We start from the raw sequence: 13,005 nt of genomic DNA, 5'->3' as shown, positions 1-13,005 counted from the left end.
AACTCCAGCAGCAGCTGTCTCGGCGCGCTCACAGTGTGATGTGCGAACGAAGCTTCTTCACTTTTCAAAAGGGCACTGTTTTATTGAAATGACTTGATCTGAGTAGGAGAAGGGTATAAAAGCGCCGGTGCCCCAACATTAGACCAACAGTAAAATTACTGAATCTACGGTCCAAATTACAAATTACACTTAAGGCAGGTGAGTCACGGCAATAACTGCGCTGACACTGCCCCATGACATTTTCCCACCATTTAATTTTGACATCCATGAGCTATCATCCTTTTACTCTCTCTATCCCTTTACACAACCTTTTTTTTTTTATTTTGTATTTTTTTTTATGTTGCTTCCTTCCAGGTCCCTCCTACACATGAGACACACTGCAATTCTCTTATGGATGTTCAGCATCCCTGATAATCGCTGAAGGCACAGTTCGCAGACAAAACAGCGATATTTCGAGGGTAGCAGAGTGTGGAGAAGATAATACAGTCAAGAGGGAGAAGCTGCGACTCCCCACAATGACTAAGCAGCCTCCAGTGAGGCTCGATATGACTGATATTTGTTTGAGAGATCAGGCTGGTATTTGCTCAGACTAATAAACAACAACATGCATCACCTTGCGAGCGATTTTGTTTTCCATAATTTAATTTCTCACACCTTTCTTCGAATTCTTCACATTAACTTCACTTTCTTGCTTTGAGATGGGGTTTGTACATTTTTTGCTGCACTTCAGGGATACAGAAAATTGTGATGAAAGGGTTCTATCAAGAAAAAAATGCATGTGCGAGCGTGTTTTTGTGTGCAAGTAGAAGAGGAAGAGACAAAAAGCACATTAAATGCAGAGGCAGTCACATCAAAGTGAAAACAAAACACATCTCAGCACAGACGCACATAAAAAGATAGGAAATTACCTGTAGATGTCTGATGGTAAAAATGACAGGGTCAGAGAGGTAGACTTTGTTAGAGTCCTTGTTGATGGCGGCCGTGATGACCGGGGAGTTGACGATGACGGAGTAATTGGTGGCCATGGCTTCACTGCCCAGCTTCATGCTGGCGTTCTCCGTCGACAGGTAGACCCCGATGTGTTTGTACAGGACGAACGCTATCCGGATCTCACCTGCAAGAGCAGAAAGTGGCGGGGAAAGACAAAGTGGGGAAAGTGGTCAGTCTTCCAAAAGTGACACTTGAACAACGAATATCCTACGTGGCCAAAAGTATGCGGACGCCCCAACATTACACCCACTGGAATTAATCTGCTGCTACTTGCTTCCATTCAGCCACAGGTCACATTAATGAGGTCCGGCACTGATGTGGGCGAGAAGGTCCAAATCACAGGTCGGAGTTCCAGTGAATGTCAAATGTGTTGGCCGGTCAAACTCTTCCAAATGAAACTTTTGGTGCTGTTAGACACAAGCTGCCGCCGCCTACATGGTTTCCCACCGCTGGCAAAGTTGATGATAATTCAACTTGTTTGAGATACAAGAACTAAATTGTAGAACTACATCTTGTCGCGAATATCAATGAAGAGAAACGGTTCTGTGCCAACATCAGCTTTAGAGTTTCATTATCAGTCTTAGACGATAAACAATGTTTATGATATCAGTTTGCAAAAGTTGCTTTAATAACTGTAATGTTGCCAGCCATTTCCTGTTGCCTATTTTAAGCTATAACCCAGAGGTAGGTAGATAGCAGCAGCCTAGTGTATGGTGCAAGTTCTTAGAGGGATCAGAGGTAGCTGATAACTGTAGCTGGGGAGATACACCATCCATTCGAAATGCAGAACCTCCATTTTGCAGGGCTTTAGAAGCAGCAGCAATGACGAGAAAAATATTTCTTCACGGACCTCCCTTTGTGCAACTTCCCCAAAACTGTTGCCACAAAGCTGGAAGCACACTATTGTCTAAAATATCACTGGCTGATGTAGTATTAAGATTTTCCTTTGGAACTAAGAATCTAGGCTAAACTAGGAAAAGTCCCCGCGTCCACCAGCTCAAAATAGTTCATTTATGTGTTGCCTAATTTCCCAGATAGTTTTTGTTATCAACAAATACTTCCTGTGAAACTGTTGGCACAAGGTACAGTTGCCTAATTGCTCTGGATGAAAGAAAAGTTGAAGCACGTAGGCAGAGAGGACAGACCCGCTGGTCTGCTAGTAGCAGATAGCAGGGGCTGTATTCCCTGGCTGACTGGCTCACCGTGAAAAGTAACGCTAACCCTACCTGTAATCATGGCCTGTGTGGGCTCATGAGAGTTGGTGGGCGAGGAAACATCCCGCAGAACACCACAGTTTGTTCAGCACCTGAAGTTAGACCTGTTAGTAGGCTACAGGATGCAGTTTGTGGTATCTGTCCCACCGATAATGCACTATGATTGGATGGCTGGGTAAAAAGTGACAGTGACGAATGCAGCGCTTCACCCAAAGCTGAACATCTTTCAACTCTCGGCAACCAGAAAAACCCAAACTCTCAGTACAGAATCGACACAAGGTGCCTCATCACACTTGGGCCTTTTGTAGCAGAGTATAAACACATGATGCTCCCATTTGAAACAATTCAAAATATACAAAAAACGCCTTAAGACTTTTGGTCATACAGTGTAATACTAAAGAATGTATATGATAATCAATTCAGGCATGTTTTTTTCTACTTTTTCTATTCTATGTTTCCATTTGTGGCCCATCAAGACACAAGAAAAAGAAAAAGAACACTGGAAATCACTCAGATGACATTTTGTTAGGACAAGAATCAAACACTGTATATAGTAAAGCTGCCAAAAAAAGAGACCAATGTAAAGGCCAAAATAGTTCCACAGTAGTAAAGAAAAAAGAAGGAACTGTTCCTCCATCAACGACAGTTCTTTTAATTCAGCATCCATATAATGTGGTTACCACTCTGCTATTGGCCTGATGAAGGAAAGTTAATAATTTCCTCCCTTCGTTCTCTCTCGTACACATCTCTTTCCCCTCCCGCGGTCTCACTTTTGAGTACCGATATGAAAGAAAGTTCTCTCCCGCCGTGACTGAGATCACTCACTCAGATGAAAAGAAAACAATTTGGGTGCTATAGCACTGGATGGCGGGGAAATATCCGCCACCCTGCTATAATGATCCGCCTGGGCACGGCTGGACATGGACTTAGTCATCCAGCTGAGAGGCACCGGGCGCAGCTTGAGTCGATTCTGATTTGCATGAGCTGATAATAAAACCTAAAAATGGGGCTGCATTGCTCCTGAAGATAGCTATGTATTGTGTCTAACTGCCTCATTTACAGTTTAGAGGCAGAGCTTGAGTGTAACTAATTCTACAGCCAGGGCCCTATTTGAAGACTGCGGAACGATCTCTGTGCTTTATATGCAGCCCAACAAAGGATTTGAGAGGCAAATTGAAAGTTATTCACTGGCATCTGTAATGAAATTCCCACAAAACCACCACAGCCGCATGCAGCACCACATCCAGATGTAGAGAAAGAAAAATAACAAAAAGAATTTTTGATTAATTACAGTGGATCTTGTATGCTAGAGAGTTTTGCAAGTAATACAACAGTATTTCTATTATAGCAGAGCCACAATTTGTCTGTTAAATCTGTTTTATCACAAGCCTGAATAATACACCAACTGTAGTTGAGCACAAGCCATGATTACACTTCAAACCAGCAATTGTTGAGCAGCAAAAGCAGATTCAGTGGTGCGACTACTCACCGTTTCTTCCGTGCTGCTTCAGCGTGTTAGCTGACAGGTGGATGGAGTTGCCCTGTCCTCCAGTTTGCGGGAACTTCAGATCGGGCAAATTCCCATCCGTGCTCATCCTCGCCACCTCCAGCTCTGCACACATACAGAACAAAGCCAAGCAAGACGGAGTTTAGTGATCAGTAAGTTTGTGTTTTTATTATGCGCAAGTTAATATGCATAAAACGTGCTATATAGTCAGGGAAATGTAAAGGCACAACAGAGTGCAATATTCCAACCAAGGCTATAAAGGAAGTATTTTCTTCCTGAGAGTTAAATGAGAAGATTACCACTGTCTGTGCCTTGAGTATAGAGCTGGAGTCTGAAGATCATTAGCTTAGCTTAGCATGAAGACTAGAAGATAGGGGAAAAAAAACGAGCATGCTTCTGTTCAAAGGTCAAAAAGAAGAGACAACCACAGAAAAAAACCCTGCAAATTGCTGCTTAATGCTGAGCTTTTTGTGTAAATGTATATAGCCTTTTTATTTATTTTTTCTATATAAAGCTATTTCCTCACTGAATAAAAAATGTACATGAGTTGATTTCATACATTTAAGAGCATGGATGTATACATTTCTTCTATTTCTTGAATCTTATTGTTTATTGTTATTTGTTGTGTTTTCCCTGCTATAATTTAGGGTTCAACAATAAGGATTGCCCACACATGAACTAACTAAAAAGGAATTAAACTGCTAAACTCTTTTGATAACCAATGAATTGTCACAGTAATTTTTCATGCAAATATGGCAGAAAAAAAACTGTTTTCAGCCTCTCAAACACCTGCTTTTTGTTTGAGAAATAGTGATGGACATTTGTCTCTGTTTTCTGACCTTTAGACATTGCAGCCCTGGATGTACCAATAAATAAGCCCACTGACTCATTGGCCACATTTTCCCCCAGAAAACAGGATTCATTTCCAGCAGTGAGAGAATGAAAAATCACAGATCTCAATGTTACAATGCATATTTCTATCCTGGTTATTGATGACAACTTTAATATAGTTGTCTTTTAATGCTATTAAAATGACAGGGGTTCCTGGGTGCCATGGAGCTCTGGGCGTTATCAGTGACTAGCAGCACAGTCAAAACATGCTAGCTTTGACACTTAAAACATTCTGTCAGTGTGCAGTAATGTCATGAATCTACTGTTAAGCTAAATGAACAATAAACCTGATCACAGACGCTTTGCCACCGACCTCTATGCAATTAATTTCCTCTAAGTGTTACTGGGTGAAGACCTGACAACTACAGCCCACAGCAGCCGTAAGTAAACATCAAACACGTCTTAAATCTCTTCACTTATTTCAAAAAGCCACTCTCCCCTAGTCGCTGATTTTACTAATCAATGCATCTCCAACGAGCACTGAAAACAACTCGTCTTTTCTTGATTCACGCAGCTTTGAAGGACTGCCTCCCTCTCGGCTCTCTGTGCGCCGGGGGACGTCAGTGTCTCACTACAGGCCTCTTAATCAAGTGACTATCAAGTGCTCAGGTGACATTGCTTCCTCTTAAACCGCAAAGGGTGCCACTGCTCTTTGGGAAAAAAAAAAAAAAAGATGCCTTCATTTCAAGGAATCTTTTTGTTGAGAAGAGCGGTGAGATACAAGGAGGAGATAAAGACCAGCGAGGGAAGACGAGCCTGCTACTGCAGCAGCTCAACAGCTGTTGTGTCTGAAGCGAGCTCCTAATTTATGGTTCAAAGACTCCGGCGTCATACAGCAGAGGAAAATGAGCTGCTGATAGGAGCCTGGCTGAAATAAAAAGCTCATTCCATCAAAGTTATTATGGTATGATACAATTCAGTTTAATAAAGCAGTCGAGTATGCTCTCATCTGAAGTACGGCTGACCTGCATGAAGTCTGGGCGTTCCTAAAATGCCACATGGACTCCCAAAGCACGGAGATGAGTCCAATGATTCATGGAGAGGTAGAAGTACAGAGAAGAAGTTGTGCAAATGTCGAGTTCCCAAAGAGGAGGTGAGCTGAGGACGGACTAATCCAGGCAGGTAAACATGCTGTCATTAGTGTGATGACGCATGTACATCCACTGTACTGATGGAGTTTATCATTGAAATTTAACCACTGTTGTACAGCTTTTGCAAATACATAGTATGTCAAAAACTATATACCGCTATATATGTTGCAATTAAGTCATGGTTATGCTACTGCACCAAAGGTCAAACCCAGGTCATTCACCACCAAACTGTTCCAGTTTTTTCGTTTTTGGAGACACTTATCATTTTCTGTCCCATTCTTCCATGCCATGCATCTGAATTCAACATTGATTTGTCCATATGTGTCAATCAGTTGTATTGAAGTCATGCCCGTTGCTAGCCTATGAGTCATAAGCAAGAGTCAGAGGCTATGTTACTTGCCTATGACTCACTCGTGCTGACAGAACCTGTCAGTGTGCTAGTATATCAGTATGCTTGTTATCTAAAGAGCACCGCCACCTTTATAAAATCCCCAGCAACGAAAATGCTTCCTTCCTAATAAGAACATACGTGTGAGCGTGCATGAATGTACGGTACACTTAAGGGTCCTGGTATAGAAGTTCGAAAATATGGTCACCCTGAGGTTGCAAGCAACTGAATACTGCATATAGGAGAAACTAAGGTGGCTGCAAAACTCCCAAAAAATGTCTTCTTGCACACCGGCCCTTTAATGTTTATGTTATGTATGTGTTTAATGAGTGTGTTTCCCTCCTTTTTTTTAACAATATCTAAGTGTAGAATCATTTTTATGCCTTGTAAATGTCCCTGACTGAAATGTACTTTAATATTTTTCACAAATGCAATGTCACGACCAGTTTCAGACAAAATAACGTTCACGTTACGCCTACCTTCATCTGTCAGAGGCTGAGATTTCTGACCAGTCCAAACGTCTACACTTTCATTGTCAATGACGCTGCATTCACCTCTGCCATGCCGCTACACTAATGGCGGTCACTGCTAGTGGAACACATAAATATATGGCGGCAGATTAGTCTGCAGCAGAGGGTCTCAACTCCAAATGCAATTCTGTCAGGCGTAGGAAAAAGAAACTTCATTAAGCCCGATAAGGTATTCAGCTGATGATCTGATGTCAGTGGACTATGACACCCCTGTCTTTGATAAAGGTTAGCGCCCACGAAAAGATACAAAGAGGCCATTTTTAATCCTCCCTTTGTATCTGGTCTCATACCAAAGCTTCCCATACTTTTTCTAACAAAAAAAAAAACCCTTTGTATTAACATTCTCTTGTGCTTTTGCAAAGGCCAGGGGGTTTTGGTGATACATTCCTATTCAACTTAGCTAAGACAATACCCCAGATAGCTCACCATTCCCTGGATTCCAGGCCTGCCTTTGGAATAAAGGAAGCATTTTTCTTCTCCCTGTCTCACTCTCTTTTCCCCGTGCGGTTTGTGTAAAAGAGCTTACGATTGGCTTTAGGGAATTTCTTTGATGCCATAGTGGTTGTTGGACCCAACGGCTATACCTTCAAAGCCCGTTTAAATAACACGCTAATCGCCAGAAATCTGCTCATAAGATTATCATGCAGGGAGTGAAGAAGCGTACTCTGGCGCAGACAAAGCCCTCGACGGGCACATGCACTGTGACGTGTAAACACAAACACAGACACAATGGGTGAGGAAATATCCTTCCGTCTTTGAAAGCGAAGAAAATAGATCTCATTATCGGCTTGAGTCTAAAATTGGAATGAGGCTCTCTTACAGTTTTAAAGTAAGAAAGCACCCTGACGCCGAGAGACTGCCACCGGGTGCATTGAGCTACAGTGCACCTGCATGCACACAAAATCCTTTCACTTTAGATGTAAGTCAATGTGAGCGATCAATAATTAGCCGCTGCAGTGATTACCAATGCTCAAATGGGGCCTCCTCGTCCTCATTTAACTACCCTGCGTGGCATGAGGGATTGCAGGAGCCAACTGGCTGCACAAAATAAGCCGAGCAAACAGAGAGATAAGGCCTAGTAAACATGTCACCAGCACATAATTAACCAGACTACCACTACGTGCTATAAAATCTCACTCGAGTTGAGCAGGCATCGTCTCATTCCCCCTCTCCAAACGAGCCCAGAATCTCCTTAATACCCAGATGAATTGTGTGCCAGATACAATAAAATCCTTTTTATTAATTCTCCTTACGCTTGCTTCCTTTTAAGTCAGTAGACCTATATTTTTAGGTTGCCATGGCAGCAGGAACATGGAAAAAAAAAACCCACATGTTCAGAGAAGAGGGCGATACATCATAACATAATTTTTTCTTAATTCCCCTCGCCCCACTGTAGCCAGTGTCTGCAAAACAGGTTATTCGATTCAATTCTGTTTTGTGCTTTGTACATGATTCTACTTTCCTGTTGTGCACTCTTAGAAATGAAGGTGCTAACTAAAGGGTTCTTGCTGGTAGAACCTTTTATAAAAGTTCTACTTGGAACAGTTAGAGAGTGATCTACCGAGAACCCGACATAAAGGATTATACCCTGAACCATCTGTGAAAGGGTTCACCCAGGGTTCAGCAGAGAACCATTCAACGGTGAAATAGTTCCACCCACAACACTGTCTGGGGGTTCTTTCCACAACCTTCTACCTTCCTTGCATGCTAACTAGAATATAGAACCCACCTAGAGCGTTTTATCGAGCATATGAGTACCATCAAGGGTTCTTTAGCTTGTCCCCATAGGAAAACTCTTTGTGGTTCCAGGTAGAACATTTTATAAATGTCCCACTTGTGACCCTTTCAGAGGTTTCTACCCAGATAGCAAAATAAAGGGCTGTACCAAGAACTATCTGTGAAAGATTTCACCCATGATAGGTTCTACAGAGAGCTTTTCTATGATGTAATGGTTACACTCAGAATCCTCTCTGGAGGTTCTATCCAGATCCTTATCACCTTTGTCGGGTCCTAAAAAGAACTCAGCCAGGGGGGGGTTTAATTATAATGCAGAGAACCCTTGATGAACTGCTTCTGACAAAGAGAGTTCTTAATGGTTCTTAGTGGTCTTACAAAGGAGCCCTTCTACTTTCTTCAAAAAGGGTTCCTCAGAAGCAGATGGTTCTGGGCAGAACCTCAGCCCCTCAGACAGAACTCTTATTTTTAAAAGTGTAACTGATGTATCCAGATGTGAAATGTACCACAAGGGAGAATGTTTGATGACAGAAGTTCCATTATCTGTGCTCACTTGGTATTTATTCACTGAATAATGAGCGCTGATCCCTGATCTGCACGACTAGTGGTTAATTCCGTCTAATAATTGACATGAATATGAACACAATCATTTGAGATAATTGTCAATTTACAGCTGACTGCCATCAGCCATAAGCAGCCCTGCCAAACTTAACCTCCTGCGAGGGAGAAGGCATTAATCCAGTGACCTTCACACTTGTTCCTCAGTCTCAAGAGCTCTGCTGTCAATACCAGAGCGCCCTGGATCAATAGCAGAATGGTGAACTTTGTAACCCCTGTACAACTGGCAAGACCAGCGAAGGATGAAATGCTTCAGAAACACCACTGGAAAACATTATAAAGACCCAACCAGAAACGCAGCTCTGTACATGCAACTATTGTTTCTAATTCTCTAAATATCATAATTGACAATGATGAGTCTTCCAGCTAAGCTAATAATCTGTTTTCCGGCAGCTTGAGGAGAAATTAACTCAATTCAGTCTGCGCTGGTTTACTCATGCAAATGCAGACAACCAAATGAATGTGTATCTTCCTAGCTGGCATTCAAATGTCATAAAGCGAAACAGAAATCTAGATATCTAAAGTCCCTGCTCCCGCCCCACTCATCAATGTGTTGTGCTTATTGTTACTCCATTTGAATGTTTGACCTTCACTGCTGAATGATGTTTGCGCAGAGCTTGACAGCATAAGGCAGTTTTCACATTCGTCTGCTGAGGACACAACATTTCTCTGCACTAACCTTCAACATGTGTACATCACAACTAAGCCAATCATGTTCCTTTGTGCTACATAGAATACAGCTTCCAAAATGAACTATATTATTCATTTATATATATGTATACTGAATAAACATATGTATATATATTAGAAAAGGAGTGGATATAAAGCAGTGAATAAAATAAAATGAGTTAAATAAATTTTATGTGTCTCAGAAAGAATTTGGTATCATCAGGAAATCAGCTGGCTTGGAACGACTAAGTTTCTAACACGCATCATAGGGTTGTGCTATTGGATGAATATATAAGCTACTGGTGATTCAATTGGCTGGTTGGTTTGTCATTTTATTTACAGCAGACTCTCTTTTAGCTGCACAGTACACACTCACTGAACCGACAAGGACAAGTGAGAGGAAAACAGCCTGTAGAACCAGAATATTTTCAAATCTAACGCATTGCATTAAGGGTTTATTTCAACCAAACCAGAACTGGTGACAGTTGGAACAGTGGAAAGACTGACCAACATGGTTCCAACGAGTTTTATTTTGTTTTTTGTCTAGTTTGAATTAAGTGTATGTAGAATGAGCTGAAGTACATTTGTCTTGCTTTAAAAAAAGATATACGGCATGCATTATCACTCCAAGCATATGTCTTCAAACATGTCCAGAGAGGATCTTTCAAATTCTTCCCCTGAGCAAAACCAAGCAAATTTTTGTTTACAGAAAGTGTCATGTGTCTTAGCATATACTCACGGATGTTGTCAGTGTTCTCCTGCACGATGTCCGTCTTCAGCAGGTTGTCGGCCAGGACGAAGGCCCCTTGCTCCACCGTGTCCAGCAGCATGGTGGCGGCCCTCAGCTGCTCGCCCGTGCTCAGCTCCCTCCACGCCGCCTGGGCCTGCGGCTGCAGCAAATTGTTGACCGTCTCCACCATGGCCTGGGAAGGTGGGGGGGGAGCCAAATCATCGATTTAGTGAAAAGAAGCTTAGCTGGCCTGAGACTGCTGTTGTTTGACATGATGATTTGGTGAACGGTATGATATGAGTGAAGGGAGATAAAATGAGAGTTCAAAACTGAAAAAAAAAAAAAAAAAAAGACGAAGACACTTGAAATGTTCCCCTCTTCTTCATTTGAACTGAAAATTCCATAATCATCTTTCTGCTGAGCAATTTCATGACCCTATTTTCAATTCATTTACGAGTTACGCCTTTGGACATGGATCATCGACTAGTAGCAGCAACACCTGAATCTGTAATGACACTGAATGTGTTCTTAGGTTACTGTTTCCTTTTATCCACGAGAAGAATTAATCAAGCAAATGAATCAGAGCCAATGCTTACAAGACTAGAGGCCCACTCTTACACGACTTCAGGCTAGAGTCTTTAATTGGAGTGATTAATGTTCTTCCATGCAGACAATCCCAATACACAAAATCACTACAAAAACACCAAAACACTCAGACATTCCAATGGATATACAAGGTACTCGCTGGTAGCGACTATCTGCAACCATCTCTCCTGCATATTAACAGAGGAGAACAACTATTATGCTTTCTTTAATCTCCCTAAAACAATGCTGAAGCTTGTAAGCAAGCAAGAAACAAGAGCATTCTCAAGACAAGATGAAAAATTAAGAGCCATTAAAGATTTAAAAATGCCAATGGCAAGATTTATAAATGGAATACTAATTGGTCAAGCAAAGCAATTCATTCCTGCACCACCACTGCTGCTCCGAAGAACAACATCAGCCCGACTGCCCGTGGAAAAAAGCTATTTCTAAGCCATTATTGTACAGTAGGTGGTCAATGTCATAATTATTACAGATTTCCTGCTCTGCTAATAATAGTAACATTCCCACGCTCTAGAGAAGAAGTCATACATCTGATGAAAAACTGTTTCGAATTTCAAAGCTCCCTTAGCAATTCTTCAAAAGTCAGTTGACACACTTTCAGTCCTGACGACGGAAGCTAAAACAGGGGATGTCACGCCACATAACTCGCCTCTGAACTTTGCTTAGATCTCCTTCTTTTGGATCAATTGATTATGAAAGGGAGTAAGAGTTTTGCTGCGTAGAGAAACTGACACCACTTTCATGTCTGTAGGGTACATAAGAGGCTACAGCCAGCAGCCAGTTAGCTTAGCTTAGCTAACACAAGACATAATGTGTAAATGAATGAACTTTAGAGGTGCTAGTGGGCAGATTTTGTTATGTTTGGACAGTGCCAGGCTAACTATTTCCCCTGTTTCTAGTTTTTGTGCTAAACTAAGCTAACTGGTTGCTGCTGTTAACTTAACTTTTACTGTACTAGCATAAGAGAGGTATTGGTTTTCTGGGCTAGCTTCTATTTTTGTCTAGGGATATGGCGGGTTTATATTGTACAAATTAAATGGTGAAACCCTGACCTTTTTGCAGACAGATGAGAAAACTGATACCAGTACACTAAAGAAGAAGCTACAATTTCCCTGTTTCTAGTTTTTGTGCTAAGCTAACTAATAATTCTAACTAACTAATACTTAGAAATTTCCTGCTCTGCTAATAATAGTAACATTCCCATGTTCCAGAGAGGAAATCATACATCTGATGAAAAACTGCTTCAAATTTCAATACTCCCTGTGCACTTCTTCAAAAGCCAGTTTACACACTTGTAATCCCGCAGATGGAAGCTAAAAACAGGGGATGTCACGCCACAAAAACTTGCCTCTGAACTTCGCTTAGATCTCCTTTTTTTTGATCAATGGATTATGAAAGGGAGTAAGAGTTTTAGCATGACTCCAAAACAGCATGGGGATAAAGCCAAAGGCGATAAGAGAAATCATGCGCTTGAGTGTATCAAATGAATTCCTGATCAAAAAAAAAAAAACTGCAGAAAAGTAGCTTTACAGTCAGTGTGATGGACCCACCAATTACCTTATAATGTTAAGTTGTATGTTTGTTTCAAATCACTGTGATAGCAAGAGGAGACGCAGGACTGATTGTATTCAACTCACTGGCGCTGGCAGAGAATTTCAAATAGCACCAGCTGGCTTTTCCTCATTCAAAACATACCCTGCACACATTAAGCCGCCCACACTCAGACACAACCACACACACACACACGCGGCGAGAGACTGACGCAAGAGTGAACACACACCTCTGCACCTGCTAGTATACAGAAACACAGATGAGCACACGTACATACACACAGGCAAGTCTACCATCTTTGATGTAATTATTCATTATCTGCAGCCAATCTCCAATCACACCTTTTGACATTCAGCCAGAGGCAGAGGTTGATTCACTCTCAATTAAGGAGCTCTTTTTCTTCAGGCACTGACATTTCTTTTTTCCTTTGTTCACCACTGCAAGCTTTTTTTTTTTTTCTCCCAGCACTTCTTAAAACACTGAAGT

The 13,005-nt window shown here is 41.6% G+C and overlaps 1 protein-coding gene across 9 annotated transcripts in view; it reads right to left on the bottom strand.

Annotated features, from left to right (window-relative positions):
• LOC146305598 (adhesion G protein-coupled receptor L3) overlaps positions 1-13,005 on the bottom strand; it is a 299,312-nt gene that overhangs the window by 58,517 nt on the left and 227,790 nt on the right. For all 9 annotated transcript variants that reach the window (XM_084711654.1, XM_084711646.1, XM_084711647.1 and 6 more), the window contains 3 exons: positions 10,372-10,555; positions 3,694-3,816; positions 909-1,114 (listed from right to left, as the gene is read on the bottom strand). In XM_084711654.1, coding sequence (XP_084567780.1) covers positions 909-1,114; positions 3,694-3,816; positions 10,372-10,555 — 513 coding nt within the window. The remainder of the gene's footprint in view (positions 1-908; positions 1,115-3,693; positions 3,817-10,371; positions 10,556-13,005) is intronic.

The sequence above is a fragment of the Lutjanus erythropterus genome, chromosome 23 (genome assembly GCF_056507025.1).
Source record: "Lutjanus erythropterus isolate fLutEry1 chromosome 23, fLutEry1.hap2, whole genome shotgun sequence".
Taxonomy (NCBI): domain Eukaryota; kingdom Metazoa; phylum Chordata; class Actinopteri; order Lutjaniformes; family Lutjanidae; genus Lutjanus; species Lutjanus erythropterus.
Note: the sequence above shows the minus strand (reverse complement) of the source record. Positions and strands in the feature narration are given on the sequence as shown.